Source organism: Cyclopterus lumpus, chromosome 16 (assembly GCF_009769545.1).
Source record: "Cyclopterus lumpus isolate fCycLum1 chromosome 16, fCycLum1.pri, whole genome shotgun sequence".
Taxonomy (NCBI): Eukaryota; Metazoa; Chordata; class Actinopteri; order Perciformes; family Cyclopteridae; genus Cyclopterus; species Cyclopterus lumpus.
This window is the reverse complement of record NC_046981.1, coordinates 7716839-7737138: the sequence shown is the minus strand read 5'-3', so window position 1 is coordinate 7737138 and position 20300 is coordinate 7716839. Positions and strand designations below refer to the sequence as shown.

General features: G+C 41.7%; 1 protein-coding gene across 3 annotated transcripts in view; it reads left to right on the top strand.

The window, feature by feature from the left end:
- ptprub (protein tyrosine phosphatase receptor type Ub) overlaps positions 1-20300 on the top strand; it is a 134050-nt gene that overhangs the window by 55520 nt on the left and 58230 nt on the right. For all 3 annotated transcript variants that reach the window (XM_034553345.1, XM_034553346.1, XM_034553347.1), the window contains exon 3: positions 14569-14840. In XM_034553345.1, the coding sequence (XP_034409236.1) occupies positions 14569-14840 (272 nt within the window). The remainder of the gene's footprint in view (positions 1-14568; positions 14841-20300) is intronic.

Genomic DNA, 20300 nt, shown 5'->3' with positions numbered 1-20300 from the left:
ATTAATGTGTTCATGCGTGCATGTGTGTGAGAATGTTATACAGTGTCTGTTAGAATAATACCCTGCGGGAGATATTATTAATGTATATACCGTATGGGGATGGACACATGGCCCATGCCTGGTTGTTTACAGTTGCAAGGTGCAGCTGTAAATCCTGAAGGTTTAGTCCACTCCACACTTCAGAGGCTGGTCTCTCAAGCTGCTGGCTTTCAGGCCTGTCCTTCTGTGGGATTCTTCCCTGCGGCTCTGCTGTGCTTCATCTCATAGAGAGCTCACGCCCTGGGACGCTTGGCAGGTCGCGGCGCCGCACAGAAATGTACAGTCTGTTCTCTTTCGGGCGCGCTTGGCATTTGGTCTCACAAGACCTCCAGCTCTTTTAAATACAAAACACACTAGCAAGCAGACGGAGGACGAAACATAACTGCATAAAAGCTTTTAGAAGACTTGTGTGACATAAGTGGGCACAGTCTCAGCTCTGTCTCTGTCAGGTACATTACATCGTAAAGTAGACTGGCGTTGCATCAGACTGGACCACACAGAATCCTTCTGCCTCCAGCATCCCTCACAATATACAGTCCTTTGGTTGATGTCTGACCCTTCCTTCTAAGATACTGCAGTCAATTAATTAACATGTTTAATTAACTATCTCATGTGACATTTAATATTTTATTAATATCATGTTACAATAAAAGTGATTTAATTACACACACATATTGTCATTAATAAGAGAGGGAAAAAATTTCTGGAACGTCCTCGCAGCGAGGATGTCTACAGCCTGGCTTTGGACATCCGGACGGGGAATATAGTACTGTGGAGCCTCCAGGTGTGAAAGAGGGTCATGGTTTCAAAGTGAAAGCGCACCTATGTGTGATTGTGCCCTTTAAAAAGCACATGCATGCTCAGCAAGCAAGCACCAGGAAGATGAGCCTGAGCACCTGTTCAAACCTATGAAACTAAGGTCTTCATGGCTTCACAAAGTTATTACTTTACTTCTGTGAGCAGACGTGGGTCCTTTCGGTCGCGGTCCATCTGGCTGTATTGTTGATTGCAGACACACTGGCTGATGAGCACAGCCTCCACGTAGAGGCCGGAGTAGGAGCCCCCGAGCTCGCAGGCGCTCCCTCAGGCTGCGGCTTGGAGGAGCTTTTCAGAGCTGCTCTCTTGCAAACCCTCTTGAAGCGAGCACAGCCGACTCCTCGGTTGCCTAATGGCCTGGCTGCTGCTCTTCAGAGTTTGGCAGTTGACAGTTTCTGATCCTTTTTAAGCAAGAGCTAAAGCAATGGCAGACAACGAGGAGAAATAGAGTCTGAGATGCCTGTAGAGATTTAGAAACTTGGAGAGTTTCAGAGAAAAAAACGTTTTTTTTTGTGTGATGTGATTTATTGATTATTTTGAATAAAAAACTACCAGAGAGCCACAGTAGAAGATGGCGACACCGACATTCTGTAAATCTATCACACGATTGCATGCATGAACATCCCGATGCACAGGCTGCTTACAGAGCAAGGGGAATGCATTATGCTCATGTTCAGAGGTGATTGTTTTCTTATTTCTCTCTGGTCCATTTACAGAGACACGGGTTAAGTAAATAACTGTTTGTTTCCCCAAGCATTGGCTGTATTGTCAGTCCATTAGGCCGGTGCCACAATACTGGACCCTGCCTAGCCCATCATCTGTGACCGGCTCTAATTAATTCAAGGTACGCAGATAAAAGCGAAATAAAGCGAGAACAGGACTGCAAAACTGAATACAAAAAAAAGGATAACAAAAAAAAAACTGAAGAAAAAAAAGAAAGGCAACAGATTACATGCAGCGCAGGGAGCAGAACGCAAGAGAGTCATGAGGAAAATGGAGTCCAAATTTGTTTTCTCTGTGTCTGTTTTAATCAGGCTTCTTTGTATTTAGTGTGCATGTGTGTGTGATGAAAACAAAGGCTCAGTGAGCACTCGGCTGTGCTGCTTTGCTGCCTTTGTCTCTCACAACAGTCTCGTTGTCAGGACCGGGATGTCACACCACAGACAGGCACCACAAAAAGGGTCAGAAAGAAGCTCTTTCTGCTCTCAGCCGGCAAAGGTAATCGATGGGAGTGGAAGAAAAGCACTCTTTCTGCTAAGCTTTGAAAAAAAAAAAAAAAAAACACTTTCACGTTGAAAAGAAAGTGTGTCTTAACTGGCTCAGTTTTTCTTTTGTATAAAGGTTGATTTTTTTGGGCAGGGAATAATCGTGATAGCTGACAAACAGATGATGGCCCTTTATGTCCATAGATACACATCATTACAAAGGTTCTATGCTGTTTTTTTGTATGTATTAGTAGCAGCAGGTGTTTGTTTCCAAACAACAGGCTTTTTGACGATCACCGTCACTGAGCAATGTGCGTCTCCAGAATACTCCGGTATGAATATTGAATTCCTTTCTTTGTCTGCATGTTCTCTACTCGGCTGGTGTTAACCCCCCCCCCCCCCCCCCCCCCCCCCCCCGCTCCTCTCTACCTCCTTCTGTTTATTGGATTGTGGAGGTCTGGATCGTAGTCCATGCCTACTACGAATTATTCATATATTTCTGTCATATTCATTAAATGTGTTGGAACTCTGTAATGCTGTTCATTCTGTACACATGATATCTATTGCATCTGTCAATCCGGGGAGAGGGATCCTCCTCTGTTGCTCTCCTGAAGGTTTCTTCCCTTTTTTCCCTGTGAAAGGTTATTTTTGGGGAGTTGTCCCTGATCCGATGTGAGGTCCTGGGACAGGGATGTCGTATGTGTACAGCTTGTAAAGCCCTCTGAGGCAAATTTGTAATTTGTGATATTGGGCTGTATAAAATAAACTGAATTTAATTTAATTCCCACAATAGTAGTGTTTATGGAGCTCACAGCAATGAAAACACATCAATAATATTGAAATTGTATAGGCACTACTTCAGCAGAAAATAGTTTCAGTGAGTATGTGTGACAGTGAGGTTTGACATTGTTATTGGGAGGAGATGTCAGCTAAAAGCATTTAGGTTACCGGTTGACTGGAGGGGTTGTATGTGATTGCAGGTACGTGAGAAAGAATCCTTGAGCTTTATGCCTTTTTGTTTCACAGCAGATATTTTGACTTGTCACTGAAAAGAAAAGCTCAGGTGTTCTGTTCTCCTCAGTCCCAGTGAGCCGTGAGTGTGACAGTGAGCCAACAGGTGCAACACCAGCAAGAAGACACACACCTTCTGCTGGAGCAGAGCGGTTTGACGTGGTTGCTCAAAGGACACGTTTCTTTTCAAATTTAAACCTAATTTACCCCTGAATTCACAGCAAATGAATTACACCTGTGCTTTTCCTACGGGGACACGTCAAACTGTCTTCCATAAAAAAAGCCTAAATAGTCCTCCTCCAGGACACTGCACTTGAAAACAACAAGAGCAAAACACATTTCTATTGGGTCTGTATTATTGTTTATATCACTGGAAATTTCTTGGAAAATGTCTGCAGCATTCTTGATGGAGGCCAAGGTCAGGGCTACAGTAGCTGCCACAGTGACGAGTGGTTCTTACTGAGATAGAACGTCTGCCCACAAAACGGAGGGAGTGGGGGAGGGATTGACAGTTAATCACAAGCACATTACACCTCTGGGATGGGCGTAACTGCAGCCTCCTGCATTTGGCTCCAGCCTGCCTGTCATTATGATGACTCTGCGGCCTATCAGCGTCGGACCCAGATTTATCTACCCCACACTAGACTGTGGCCTCGTCTTGGGCTGAGCTTGGCACCTGTCCATCTATCAGCTTCTAAAGTCCTGTGACGCATTGGACACAATCTCTTATTTCTATACAGCGCCATGCCGCCACATGGCAGGGATGTTGTTCACAGCGCTCATTCAGAGAGTACAACTAAATAAAAGCCACGCAGTGTTTGCAGACGTGGTAAGTTGCTCCTCCATTCGAAATCTGCAGAGCCGGAGAGGCGCCGTGCCATTGTTGGAGCACTGCTACTGCGTTTACATCCACCAGGGAAAAAGCTGGCAGACTTTATTGGGACTTAAGTGTTTTTGGAGAGACAGTGTGGGTGGACAACTTTGCTGATGGCACTGGCGAAGGCTCTCAAGCCGAGTAATTACTAAAAAGCAGGCTGAAGGCCATTTAAGCTGCATCTGTTGATACCACTGTGACACGAATTTCAAGATTAGGTGTATATGAGTGTGCGCAAACTGTGCGTTTGCGTGTCCCTGTGTAGAGAAAACAAGCAGATTGTGTATAGAGTTGTTCTGCTTGAATGGCTTGTTATGCAGATTTATCCCTGTTGAGTCTAATATCCTGGGATATTGTGTGCCTAGAGCCATACAATTAAATCACTACAATGTTGACTTTGAGTGGAGCTTTAGAAACTACAAATACCTTTCAAGTACATGTAGTATGACAATAATGTTTTCCCAGCAAGTGCTTTGGAAAGGACTTTCAAGACTGTCAGCATTCGCTACCTAATTTCTCTCGTGACTATCACATTAGCTTCGTGTCAAAACAGATGACCAAACCATGGCGTGCGTTATTATGCGGCTGCGCCAACCATCCCTAGGGGCCTTTCAGTTTACCAGAGGGGCATGTCGCCATGCTGACTCGTTAATGGGATCAGTCATTGATAACAAGGGGCTAATGAAAATCTAATCAGAAAAGCCTGTCGCTGGATTGTCTTCTCCTTCTCTGAATGTCACAGACACAAAGCTGCTCTGCCTGTCCTCTATGTCCAGGGAGGAAGACTTCTATCTCAGGTCTCATTAGCTGGCATGATTTGCAGTGTCATTCTCAAGAACTTTAATATTCATTTATTTATTTATTCGCTCATTCACTTTTCTCTACCCTGTTTTAAGGCCGTAGGGGCGAGAAATGACCCCCAGACTGTATCAGAAAGAGACGGGAAAACACTTTGAACAGGTGGCCTTCCATTGCAGCAATGTTCAATTTAGCGTTTCTGTTCGAAGGGGGCATAAAGGAAATGAATAAATAGAGCCCCATTAATTTGTTCTATTTTATCTTCTTCCTCCTGGGGTGCTGAGAGGCAGGACAAAGAGTAGGTCAAAGCTGAGGCCAAGATCATGTTTTAAGCATTCCAGCAGAGAAGGTCAGATGATCTCTAGACTAAAACTATACTTATTCAACAGTTGAGGGGTTATAAAAAAATTCAGATTTGCATATAGCTGCACTGTGAGCATGGGAGACAATTAGTTTTTTCATCTCTATACAGGGGAACTGCTAACTGGGATGGAGCCCTCAAGGCCTGGATGCTGCTGTAGAACTAAATGTGCCGGCTTTACAGAGGAATGTGTGAATACCCTGTAGGCGTTAAATGTAGGGCAGCGAGGCGGAGCCATATGTGTATTGTCTGGAGCCGTAACCTCGGAGAGTTGCACCTGAGTTTGAACATATGCTCAGTAGTTAATATAACATGCATATAATTAGATATTATGTAAATATTAATTCATGAATGTGTCCACAAACACTAGATTGTCATGCAAAAAAAGAAAGAATCCATTAAGTACAAACTGTGCATGGATTATGTCTGAGCTCTTACCGATACAAAAATATTGCCGTTCAAAAGTTGGAAGCGCCTGTTATATTGTTTTTTTCTTTTCTTTTACTTGAATAATTGCAATGTTAACATACTGGAGATAAAACAGAATACACCAAATGTAGAAAGTCCTGTCTGCCATCTGGCTGTACCCAATCAAGCTTTTGTGGAAGGTGATTCCACATTTTTAAATGGCCTTCACTCAACTAATGCATAAAATAAGCTCTATTGATTGTGATATCAAAATATATTAGCTTTGGGCTAATTGTGCTATTGGGAGGAAGCATGTCTTTCAGGGCTGTGTGATGTGTGCTCCGAGGGTGATGACTGGCTGATAAAGTGCTGTTGAGTGCTAAAGGGCAAGGTTTATGGATTTCTGCGACACCCGGGAGCCACAGCCCAGCAGGACTGCAACAAAGTCCCAGCCTCTTCCCTCACATGTTTAGAGTGTGTTTTTTCTCAGCTTTCCCGGCCTCCATAATGTTCTAGAAGGAGGCAGCTATCCAGTGTGGTCCTCACAGCAGCCCATCAGCGGCACGCTCCCAAATGTGCACTACAATTAATCAAATTCTTACAACAGCACAGATGCAACACAAAATGTATTTGCAGGTGATTGCTGTCCTGCAAAACACCACTGGAGCAATAAACATGAACATTAAAAGGGCATCTCCATGGTCTTTCCATTTCTCAATTATAAACACTTCCCTTTTGATTATCGTTCAGTTAATTTATGATGCCAGTCTCAATCGGCTAAACACAGTTTATTGCTGACCTGGAGGGCTCTATAACGTGTTCATTCTGCTGAACAGCAGTATGGGTCTGCACTTTGACCAGACTGCTAATGGTGATGCATGGCTCATTGGTGGGCAACTTTATTTTTTTTTATAGACCGAATGGAGACCAAATTAATCAGGGCCTCTTGGTTATCCAGTTTGTCCGTCTGCTCTAGAAGTTACAGCCGGACCACATGGTTGATTACATCGCTGACCAACCTTCAGAGCCGCCAGGGGTGACCTTATCCTGGTTGTTGTGTGTGCATTCACGCTGCCATAAAGCCAAAGAAGCTTCACAGGAGCTTGCTGTTGCACAGAGTATATGCTCTGTGTTAACCTTTTTGCATTACACTCAATCAAACTATGGAAAATATTTGGTTCAATGATGAAATTATTAGATTTTAGAGGTCGTAGGTGAAAGGGCAAGGTCATCTCAGGAACGCTTTGAGCGAATGTCTTTACATTTGGTGCAAACGCCCACTCGCGTTCAAGGTTGAACGGATTAGAATGGTGTGCAAAGGTCACTGTGACCTCACAAAACACAATGTTGGCCATTACTCAATAATGAATATGCTAATCATGACAATTTTACATGAGTATCTAAGAGGATAAAAAGATGAATTGATTATATTCTGCAGAGACATGAACAAATTACTGGTTAGTGGAGGCATACACACACATGGTAATTACATTGTTTTAGGTGCTTGATTTGACCAAATATTACAGGTGTTTATGGCCCATTGTTTCTGCTAGTTGGAGTGCCTATGCTGCAGAACCTGCCCTACAAATCACAGTTCAACAGTGTCTTAAAAGCTCAGTATTGAGGGGGCGTGATGAATTCTAACAATCCAGAATGCATTAAACGACAAAATAGCAATTATACTATTAATTTGAATCTCTGGAAAGCTGAATTAATCTCTTTTAATGAGTTACTAATTTTAGTCATATGGTAAAAATCTGGGCAAATATGTAAAGGATTTTCTCCTGGTGCTTTCCGGTCTGCAGCAGTCATCACCTCTAGTAGTAACTCGGTCTGTCTGTCTGTGGTTCGGATGGACAGCTGGTGCGACAGTCGCCTATGCCTGCACAGGAAATATTTTTGCTAATCCTGAGTGATTCCTGTGTTGATTTGGCTTGAAATAAGTAGTTCTACTATTTCCCAAATGCTTTGTCTTTATTAGGACTTGCATATGGTTTAGTCTACAGCACGGTTGGTCAGCCATGCACCATGCAGTGCTGAGAATATGCAGGACTACAGTGTGTGATTTTACTGATTAGCACAATTTCAAGCGTTGAGGAAGAACTAATCAGTGAACTCACTCGATGTGCTATTTTGAAGGTCCTTTGCCTAAGGATTTGACGACTCGGGTCTTAAAATATCAGAAATACTTTGTTCTTCGGAAATATAATAACATGGAAAGAATGCACAACATTGAGTTAAATATATATAATTTATAAAATCACCATTGCAAGATTAACGCCATCCGATCCTATTAGAGGTTTGCTCCTTGTGTGCAGCAGTTTGTGTGTAAGTTGAATTAGAAGCTCACCTGTATGGGTTCATTATATAGTGCACTATATTACTGTACGCCATTTAATTTGAGTGTCCAAATTGTGAGTGTGAATTCCATGGTCGATATGTATGCTTTTTATGAAATTTGTATTAGATGATGACAAACTGGGCCATACTAAAAGTGTACACATTGCTTCCTTCTTTCCTTCCTCTCCTTTGTCGTGTGTCCACTCATCCGCCTCTCTCCTGGGCAAATCTGCCAGTTGATCCTGAACTGCCTGGAGGACAATTCAGAAGGTCAACACAAGCAGACTGTTGAGAAATTGCACTTTTCCTCTTTCCCCCCTCTCTCCTTGGAAAAAAGACAACAGCACTTGCTGACATGGCCTCATCTCTCTCAAATGCTGGAAGGCACAGGCTACTTCGACAATCGCAAAACACTTGTATTTCATTTATTTTGTGCTCGAACATCAGTACTCAGCTGGCTACTGTAAGATTTGTTCAAAGCTCCGGGTAACTCCATAACTTTCTTTATGTATTAATTAAAAACATAAACTTCTCTTATTTACATGTGCAAGTATATATAAAATCCACTACAACTCAACACTAGTCTATCTCACTGTCCATTTCTATCCTGTGCACACCAGGTTTTCCCCAGAGGTGTTGGTAGTGGTCTACTGGGCCTCTCTACTTGAGGCAATAAAGATGCAGAGAAAACAGTCACAGCTCTGGGTTAGAATGATAAGACGAAGTTAAAAGCAGAAACTGAGGATGGGTTGTTCGGACTGTAGACAAAGGAAATGTACTGGTAAAAGGTTAAGAGTGCCCCGTGGCACCATACAATCTAATTTTATATTTTTCTGCTTTAGAATAGTGCAGTCAGAAAATAAGGACATAGGGTATAGGTGTCCAATCAGGACAGACAAGATGAAAAGTGACTACTGTTCCGTTATTAATGTTTAGAAATAAATGACTGAGGAGATGTCATTTGAAATTGATCTCCAATCAATAAGAAATACCAGAGCCAGAGGGGCAGATAGTTGTAAAGAACAGAACATGTCAATACCTATTGTACACTTTGAATATCTTAAAGTTGCAGGATAGAGGAGCTGCTTGATGGATGACGGCGATGATAATGAAAAATGATTTGAATGGCCGAGAACGAGTATGACGCAGGTGGAGCTGTGAATGATGGTATGGAGTGAGGGGGTGACAATTAGATTAGCTTACACTCTTCAGGTGGTGTGTCAGCCTTGGAAATGAAAAAGCTGTCAGTCCTTCATGCCTTTATGCAAAGCTGGTAGGGGGCTCTATTGAGGAGGGTCCTACACAGCCAACACCAATGTTCTCGCTTTATTGTGTGTGTGTGTGTGTGTGTGTGTGTGTGTGTGAGTGTGTGTGTATGTGTTTGGGAGCAGACGTGTAATCTCTTAGTTAATGTTACATTTTAATTCAGAACATTCATATATTTTAGATTAACGTGAGTTTTTGCAACATCACAGAATTGAACGGTCTCCCCCGAACTGTGATTGTCCGGTCATAGCTTAGCAACAGTAACTCGGCTTGGCACGTCTGTCAAGTTTTGGATTTCCTGACATGTTGAGGCGACGTGCCAGGCTTTGCAATTTTATAACTTTGTAGTCTGGTGTCTTTTTAATCTTCCCAAAACCAGAAACACACCGGCAAAAGTGCCTGATGGAGCTAACGTTGGCTTGTTAAACTAGCTAGATACGGCTAAGAAAAGCTGCCTGCAAAATGACTGCTGATGTTTAGAGGAAACTGTTCTGCTGATTTCTTTTTGAGTATAAGGTCAGCCCCGGATTCCCAGTAGGAACTCTGTCATTGTGTGTCATTGTGATAAGTCGATTAAGCCTGTGTGATGTCTTGTTATTTCACTGTCCCAGTGTGAGGGCTTCCATTAGGAGGGGAACTTGTCTCTGCTCTCAATGGGTTTCTTTTTATCCAGTCCTCAGTTTTTTTTTAACATACCTACATGCTTGCCTTAAATTATCCATGAGGTCAGACAGGCAAAAAAACAACAACACACCAAAGAATAATTTGTTTAGTCATTTATTTTGTACGGTGATGGGCAGTAAACACATTAACGTCTGATGTTAGCAACAATGTGTTTATGTTTGTGATTGCAGCGTCTTTCACTGAGAGCTCTTATTGCTCCGTGAACAATTTCACTTCATGATGAGGCAATTTTATATTTGTGAGACAGTTTTTCCAGAGAGGGATACCAAACATCAGGGAAATGACAACACTAATGTGCCTTTCAGGGCATTGGCCAGAGCTCTACTCTATTTATGTATTTGTACTGGAGGTTATTGCGGACAGCAGCAAACATAAAGACAGTTTTGGGACATCAGAACCTCAGAGATTGAGTCTGAAATCCCACATGACCTTCTCAGAACAGAATACAGGGCAGGATGAAGGCGCCTGGTGAAAAGACGAGCATCAAGGCCAGTGTGCTGAGAGCTGGCCAGTAATCATACGGCAAGCAGTAACAAGGACGCCTCTCAAACCCAAACACAGCCATTGATCCCATTATACTCAGACCTCTGCTCTCTGTAGTTTCTTGTGTCGCCTAGATTTCTTGGACACTGGCCTTGGATGTCAGGGGAACAAAGTTTTACAGAATGGTCAGAAAGAGAAAGGCTCCATACATTTTTACAGTGCAGGAAAATAAATAGAAAAATAATGCGTTACCTTCTACTTTCATATCATTTCCTAGGCTTTATTTTCACCTCTCCCATGTCAACAACTCTGTTTTGCTGACGTCTTATTTGCACTTTCCTGGTTTGTGACCTTATCACCATGTCTATCAATGCCGCACAACTCAAACCCCACCCTCTGTTTATGACCCTGCCCTACCTTTTTGATCTGTTGTGGCTTGTCACCTATAGCCTGTGACCTGGTTGTACTCCAGCCGTGCTTCTTATGAATTATGATGTGCTGGATCAGTCCTAATCTTGTTATGGATGTTATTTTGACCTTGGGAGGGGCATCGATAGATGGTTGGAACGTCATCAGATTTCACGAGGATTATTTATGATTTTGTCATTTATGAATGACAAATAAAGCAACAATAAAAGCTTGCTACACAGAGACGGTAGCTTAATAAATTCAGGTGAACAATCGGATACCGATTGAGATTCTTTTGGTTATAGCCTGACCTTAGGGCCCGTGATATTAGGCAATTTGTTGGAACAACCAGAAGACCTCTATCTATTGGCTTCCCTGCAACTCTTGTGGGATTGACATATCTTTAATGTACCTGGGAGTCTGACCATGTAGAGTGTTAGAAGTTATCAGTCACATCTTAAAATCAATTCTAAAACTTACAGGAGACAAGAGTGGTGGGGTGGGTTGTTATCTGGTCCTCTCTACATTTTGAATAAGTTAGAGGTGGGCAATTTTCATTGGGCTGAAGCCTTCATAAGTTTCACTCTAGTCAAGAGGAGATGAGAGCACGTAAGACTTCATGCAAATCTGTGAGAAAAAATTAAACACCTATATATTTTGGAATGTTGGTCTAACAAAAACAATGGAAATAAGTACCCTTGGACTTCTTTATATATATAGAACATTTGACAGGGAAAATAAAAACAATTCTACATTATGTAGGTATTAAAACCAATCAGAGTGACGACTTCTTTACTTTACTCCAGCAATTTATTTTTAACAACAAGAATACAAAGACATATTCTCTATTAAATGATACAATTCTAAAAAAAAAAAAAAAAAATGATTTGTAGAAATATTTGTTGAATTAAGGTAAACTATCTTCTCAATATTTATTTTTGTTGGGTTTATTACCCTTTTTCACTTGAACCAAAATGATGCATAATGTCAATGTCGAATGGGCTGCAACGGATTATCTCACAATATGTCAGGATTACTGTACAGAATTTGTCCAGAACCTCAATTCATTCTGCCACAATGTTTAATTCATGCACAATTTTCATTTTTATCATATGCACTCACATTCAGCACCCTATTAATTATATGACTTCACCTATCTTCAATTTGAATCTCAAATGAGGTCAGAGGTCGGCAGAATGACTGCTTCACGTGTCCCCACGTGACATGATAGTACTTGCAAAGTCAATAGAAAAGTGTTAATGATGTCTTTCTATAAAACAAGGGGCACGTATCCAGAAAATAACCAGCATCGAGGATAGTACGGCAGAAGCACTTCAGCCCTTTGCTATTATTTTATGAGTCCCTCGGGAGCCTGGAGGGGGCAGGAGAGGAGACCGATTCTGAAAGATCTAATTAAGCAATACGAAATGCGAGTGCAGAGATCCTCCGCCCGGGACAAGACACAAATCAGGGGCTGTTGACAATGGGCTACAGGGCAATAGGGCTTTGCAGTAAAGACCGCCACTCTAGCCTCCAGCTAATGACCGTCCCTACTTCTCTTTGCTTCTCAGTTTAAATGCCTTTATAGCACGGGGCTAAGGGTTGTGGATCTCATTTTCATTATGTAAAACAGCCTGTGAATGTAGGCGCTTTGTCTTATTTGCACTTAGAGGTAATTAGTGTTTTCTCAGTAGTGCTGGTAAAGAAGCAGATGACTCGATCACTTGTCTTGTTTTGCACACAGCCAATGGAGAGGAAGACTAGAGCGAATTTTTTTTGTCTTGTGCCTCAAGGGCAAATACAAGTTCCCTGCTCATAACTCATACTACTTCTGTTTGCATGGCGAGTTGTTGGGACGCTGGGAAAACATTAGGGAGTATAGTCTGTCGAGGGCGCTTCCCAGTTGAGAGGCGCACACTTTTTGGGATGTTAAGAATGATCTGTCTGACAATCCAGCATTCGCATGCTATACCATCGGAGTGGAGAATAAATGTCTTCAGGACACCTGGCGCCGAGGCGGGGACTGTCTGGTCTCTCGGGCTCATTGCTGACAGAACAGAAAGACCTTGGCATACAAAGACGACAGGCTTGATTATGTGAGTACACAGGAAGGTCTCCCAACATTGTTGTGCTAATCACGTTAGTGGGCACAGACCCAAGGCGGGACAGATGCTAGGCAAAGGGCAATGGGGTTATGTTATCCTGATTAGAGAAGGCTTTGGGGGCTTTTGTGAATCTCGATTCCTACCTCGGCGTTCGTCACCTTGCAGAGGGAAAAACTCTCTCTTAGTCTGCCGAATTTTTTTTCCCCCATCTCTCACCTGTTGTCTGTGTCTCCCTTCAGTATTCACATAGTGCCTTAGTGAGCACAGATTTAACGGGGAACATTTCTTTTCCGGTTTTCAACCGCATACTCATCAGTTGGGGGAGAATACTTCAATTGTTCCTTCTTGTGGATTCACCCTGCAGATTTGTTCCTTTGTGACACGTTTTCCTTGGTTCATATAAGTCTGCTTAACACAAATCCCCCAATGGCTCATATACAAACCGTCAACAGTTATCTGTACATCTAGTAACAATTGAAAGACCTGTGCTATGGACATATTTACAATATAAAAACTGGTGTCATTTATACTTAATGTTATCTTATAGTGATTCATTTTTATTTTTCGCAAGTTTAAGTTAAATTATTAAGTGATTCATTTATTAATCAATGTAAATTCAATGATATCTATCAATTTCTCATTTCTGCATTGCAACTTTTATTCTATTTATTGTGTTACGTCCCCTTCTCGGTCTAGGGGAGACGAACACATGGCAGTCAAAGAATAAGTGAAAAGAAGCCAAAAGGAGGAGTAACGGTTTCAAAATAATATTTATTGTGCCTCGGTTTAAACAAACAACCCAAAAGTTCTACTAAGTGGGAGAGGTTGGGACAGTTGTGGTTGTGCCAAACAAAAGAAATCAAGATCACAAAACTAGGCCTGGCTAACTACCTCTAAGAAAGAAACAAACAAAATGGCTTCACCTGCTTATCTAATAAAAGTCCATCAAAACAATACAGAGGCAGCACCAACCAATAGTCTAATGTTTTAGACACAAAGTACCTACGTGAGTGCACAAATGTACAGGGTACCCCAAACTTACCTACTGTCCTCAACCTCCCACCACAAACCTGCACCTCTAGCAGTGTCAGTGGGTACATCAAAACAAAAGACTCCCCTCAACTCTTCAGGCCTTCTCTCTTTTATAACGGGGCCCACTCAGCTGATTGGCTAGCTGGCCTTCTGGAACCCAGGTGCAGCCGGATTGGCCTGTACAGGTGGCCACTGATGGGCACCTGAAAGGAAAACATGGAGGGAGAGGAAAACACACAACATGACACATACCACTTGCTTTTTGAGTGTTTTACATGTTTTAATGAATGTTCTTAATTGTTTTTAAATCTTGTTTTCTTTTGCATTATGTTTTGATGCTTTTTATGGTTTTATGTGAAGCACTTTGAATTGCCTTGTTGTTGAAATGTGCTCTTAAACTTGTTTATGACGTCTGTTTCTGACCCATACATGACATATGGTGTAGAAGGGATGCAATGATTTACAAAAACAAATATTACAATGTTTTTTGGCCTAAAAAAGCCAATACCTCCTAGTTAAGATATACATAGATTGTCTTCAAAATCAACCGTCCTGACTTTTAAAACCTGTAATATTTGGCATGCAGGACATGAGTTCTTCTCTGAAGCTTTAGCCTCATACAGGAAATGGCAACAGGTATGAAACCGTTAACAGATGACAGAAGTTTTAAACTGTTGCGATAACCCATTAAGTTGGAATACTAAAATTAACTGATGCATTTATTTTGCTCCTTTTTAGGATCCTATATGTTGGTGAACTCTTCCCAGCATGCCGTGGGTCATCGTGCTCAGCTGCTGCTGCAGACTCTGAGTGAAAATGACACTCACTGCGTCCAGTTCAGCTACTTCCTGTACAGCCGCGATGGCCACAGCCCGGGGGCCCTACGGGCGTATGTTCGAGTCAACGGGGGTCCGCTCGGCAGTCCGGTTTGGAACACGTCTGGGTCTCATGCCAAGCAGTGGCACCAGGTGGAGCTGGCAGTCAGCACCTTCTGGCCTAATGAATACCAGGTACAAACTCCGTCACTCTCAGTTCGAGATTCTTTACTCTTACATGTGATCAAGTGACTGATGGGTCCTTGATTTTACGATGTGTTAATGAAACAAGATGCACCTCTGACAATGAGGAGTTTGACAGTCACAAGAGATTTTTTTTCTCCCGTCATTAAGATCTGCAGAACCATGTACCGACATCTCGTTCAGATGAGCAATGGTACACAGTAAGGCTCTGTTGATCACCACTCACTTTAGGCTCGAGGTGAATCTGGTGTTAATTACTTGCATTTGCAATTTAATTAGCATGGATTCCCCTGTGAATCCAGCCAGCGTTAGTGCTCGAGGGCCCTAACTAGTTCTCTTGTGGGCATGCCTAGTAGATATTTCAGCTACTGAAGCCTGTGTACTGTGTATTCAGCCGAATCCAACAATTTGCTCGACATGCCGCTGCCTACTCGTAGTAGACAGACATTGACTGGCATCTAATGTTGGTGCCTGATGGGCTGTGGTCTGTAGATGCTATAATCAGGTGAGCACAATGGATATCCATCTATTAATCCAATTAATCTTTTCTGCAAACGCTGCGGAGCTGTCAAAAAGCAATTAAGTTGACTACTGTGCATTTTATCCAGAACTGTCAATTCCACCAATTTAATTACATTCTACTCTGCTCTGCAAGATCTGACCTTCACTATGTATAAACAGAGGGCTCGGCGTAGGCTGACACAATTCTACCAACATCACTTGATCTTAAAATACGATCAGACATCCAATGTACTGTATATACAGAAACACACAGACATCTGAGGAGAATATTTGAATACCGTGGGACTTTGACCAAGGTACAGTGGAGATGACTTTGTTTCAACCACTGGTACACTGTCAAAGCTTTATGGGATTTGCTGGGAAAAGAAAAGTCAGATATTATGGGAAATAATCAGATTATTTTTCTAGCTGAGAGTTAGATGAGAAGATTCTCATATCTGCACTCAAGTGCCAGGAAATGTTAGCACAGTTTAGCATTAAGACTAGAAACAGGTAGAACATAAAAAAGTCTAACAGCACCTCTAAAGCTCATTAATTATATAAAAGGTATTGAATCTTCACAAAAACTGTTGTGTAAGAACAACAAGTTCTTGTGGTTTTACAGGGTTATTATTAGGACTATTTCCCGGCTGGAAGCAGTGACTTCAACCTCACAGTGACCATCAGCTTCCAGGCCGCTGTTGAACACATTTAAACCGACTAGATACAACGTGTGGATTAGTGAGCTTTAGAGGGGCTGGTATGCGATTCTTTGGACAGAGACAGGTCCGTAGTTTCCAGTCCAGCTACGCTCAGCTAATCACCTCCTGGCTCTCACTCCATATAGACCTGAGAATGTTATTGATCTGGATGTTTACGTCAGTGTTTCTTTTATCTGTGGTTCTAGCTACCTGCTCTGGTCTGTATAGCACTTTGGTGGGTTGTTCTTCTATGTGCTTTAGAAATACATTTGATCGATTCTCTTCTACTCTAAGTCTTGAAGTGAATAAGTGTATTCACAGATAGGTTTATGTTGTTCATTGAAATACAGACAACACAATATTATTGACTGTCCTACTACCCGTGGCCTTTTAGAAATACCTTGGGAAAAAAAAAAACTTTATGGGGGAAACCCATTACGTTATGGATGTAAGTACAGACTTTGCTGTATTTTCAGGTCTTATCTCACGAGCTACAAATCAGTATACGAGAGGATTGCGAGCTCTACTAATCAATGCTTCTGGCTGGCACACCTTCTCTTGAGCTTTGCCCCTCATAAAAAAAGCCAGCAAGGACCCCTGCCAGTAAAACTGTTCATTAGCTCAATGGTGCAACCAAAATAATGAGGTCCTCACTGTCTTTTATTTTAATGGAATTTTTTGTGTGAATCATTACTTTTACAGTGCCCCAATTAAATGTATTAAATAGCTGTCTCTCTTATGATGAATGTTTAACAATAAGTGAGCCGAAAATGGTTGAGTGTTTTTACTAAGGAGCGCTTCGCTGCTGATGGATACAGTCAGAGCTGAGCTGTGATCTCTTTGTTACAGTTGTGTCTTGTTCTGTAAGCATCCCGGTAAATAATGATGGCCAAGAGGTGAGTCACAATTGTTCTGCATCCTCCGATGAGAGGCTCCTGTTAGGAGAAGGAGGTTTTTAAAGGGCTTATGAGGAGCAGGAGATGACTCTGAAGACAGGACAAATAGTGCAGGGGAAAGAAATGCTTGACACTGTAATTAGTATTGACAGTACATCTTTTTAATAGAACATCTTAAATAACCACTTGTAATGGATTACAATTTGAGGGAATTGGTCACCGGGTTTTGGCAACATTAGGGAAAATGTATCGTAAGGATTCAAAGCTTTTTCCTCTTTGTCTCCTCTCTCATTCCACATTTGACTTTAACTCAGCTGAGCTTGCTTCTCAGTACAAAGAGAGCAAAACAAACTGCCCCCTCACACATACCACAGCTTACATTGCTAATCCCTCTGCAGTCAAAGAGCTCATCACTGTGCAATGACACAAGGTCTTGCCTTGCCACACGTCACTGCTCTCTTTTAAACAGAAAAAACAGAAACGGGTAAATGTGGAGGTGTCGGACTGGAGGTTTCTCTAAGAGCATCTTAATGCTAGCTATCCACAGTGTAATGAAAGCAGAACAACAATAAGGACCGTAACAGGACTCTGTTACAGCCTGGTTTGCTTCAACAAAGGTTTCTGGAAATTCATCCGAGATTTTTAGCTCTAAAGCACATTAGCTGAAGCTTGTGTGACTTTAAATAGTACAGGGTTTGGGTTATATGAGCTCCATAGCAAGTCTAATACAATCACTTTGGATTTAAAGTGATAGGTAGGCAGATTTACCACGTCATTAAACTAGTAAAGCACTTGTTTGAAGCAGAGGTGGAGAAGAGGCCCTTCTTATCTTTGTCTCTGAGTAAAATAAATCCCAGGAGAACACACATCAATTCAAAAAGGGTTTTCAAATCCTTATTAGATTTCAGGTCATATTAGAGCTCCTAGTTCCTTTCCTACAGCACAGGGATATAGCATGTCAGTTTAACCTTTTGCACTGCACATATATATAGCTGTGAGATTACCACCAAGGTTGCTCTTTTCATGATTTAGACTAGAGTGTAATGAAAAACCTTGTTTACGGCACATGTAAGACACTGTTTATGTTTTGACAAAAAGTAATCAGTTCTCTTGTGATCACCCAAACAAATACTAAAAAAGCAAGGAACCAAAATCACCAGAGTCTTCTTCCTCTGTGACCAGGCTGCCGTTTGCATTAAGCATTGAAGAAGCGTTACACACATAATTTTCTCCTATCACAGTTGGGAAATTGGGATTTGGAGTGCAATGGATTTTGGGGGTGAAAACCTTACAGAACAAGATCACCTTGAGATATCACGATTGAAGATGTGTTTGGTCTGGTGTACATTGCCATATTTCTCTTTCTGACTCACTGGTAGAAGTGTTTGCGATAGCTGGAGAACCTTGTTATCAAATATTAAAGATGTTATCTATCCCTCCAAGACAGCCAGCAGACATGTCCCCCCTCCCCTCTTTACCGTCTCTCACTTTCATCGCTCAACTTTGTCTCCTTCCAAATGTCAGAATCTCAGACCTGCTTTCCTTCTGCCTTGCTTTAGATTTTCCACTTGTTGCTATTGCGTGTGTATTATTCATCCCCCTCGTTCAATACACCCTCCCCGTTGAGGGTGTTGTTGCTTTTAGGATAGGTATTAATACAATACTCACATGTCATGTCAAATCCACATTCAAACACCACTGTTTGGTAACCCCGCAATGATGTCATGCCTTCAGGAAATCACTGTGCGGGCCAAGAAACAGTCCAGCACACAACTCCTCGTGTGGCCATGTCTTTTTTATGGAGGAAATACAATGTGTGAATAAGTGAGCTTTAGGGGTGCTGTTTGTTTGTTGTTTGTGTGTTACCTTTGGACATAGCATGGCTAGCGGTTTCCCCCTGCTTCCGCTCTATATGCTACATGCTAAGCCCGACGAGGCTAACCAGTTCTGAACTTAACAAACGACACATGTGAGCGGAAGCGGTCTTCTCATCCAGATCCCGGGAAAAATGTGAATAAGTGTATTTTCTAACATTTTGAATATCTTAAATTTAAACAAACATTGCAGATGCATAGAGTTGGTTTATCTCGCTCTGTGCACACGTAGCCCGTTTTGCTCGACCTCTTAAACCAGAGTAGCCCACTTCATAACGTTTCCCGTGATTCCATCTTGTTTCCTTATTAGACTTGTTTCTTTCAGGAAAAGGAACAAGTTGCATTGCGGTCGGCACAACAAAGACTTGTAAATGAGAATCCTCACGGCTCAGCTTTGTTCGAGAATACCTTCTTTTTCCATTACTTCAGTCTAATGAGAGTGGTGCCAGCTGAGCCTTTGGCTATGGAAAATACCTCTGTGAAATACTGTGGAGAGCAAATTGAGACTCCTAAGATTTAAACCATGTTGTCAGACACATACTGTTATCCTTTGACATTTTCCACATGACCAGATTTACTTCAGCATGTGACCCTTTGTCTGTGAATATTTAAGAAGTTATTTATATGTGACTGTGACTAATGGTGAGTGAAAGCCCTGCGTCTAATGGTGTCTCCTGACTGGAGTGGGGAAGGTAGAAGCTTGTTTATAGGGCCATATAAATCATCTCTTGATTTGTATACATAACAATTGCTTCTAAAAGCCAATAAGGCAGGGTAATGTAATATGTTCTCCTAATGTGCATTTTATATCAGTCATAAATCACTGCGTGCCTTTTTATTTTTTTCTTCAGAAACCAGTTCCTGCATTTGTATATCTTTTGGAAGTAAAGCCATTTATTAGAATAAAGTTCAGGCCTATAGAAAATTTCTTTGTCAAAGTGGCTTTCAATAAAAATATGGGGAAGGTTGTTTATTGAAACAAATGCTCTAAATGTCTCCCTCTTAATAACCTCCTATCCTAATGGCTAAAAAGAGTGATGATTAACCAGTAATCAATCTCTTATTGAGTGTTTTAGCTCAGCAGAGAGTAATAGCAATTTCAATTAGACTTTCTAGACATTGTTCTCTCTTCTGTGTATAGCATCAAGCCCAATCAGTGTTTTCCGGCTACTTTTGATGCCAGTCTGATGGCACGGCGCTGTGTGTATTTACACGGCTAATTCAGGTCCACACATTGAAGGATATTGTGCTTTAATCATTGCTTTAAATAGTGTAGTTTTATGCAGTTGTATTCAGCTGCAGAATAGAAGGGAAGGAGGGAGGCAAGGCGGCAAGAGAAAAAGATGGACAGCAAAAGAAACAAAGCACGACAATGAACAAATGAATATAGGAAGAATGAATTGAGGGAAGAGGTCTTTTATAGAAAATAGACCGCTTGAAACAGGGGATAATGGAAATGATGAAAAGTGGACATGTTAA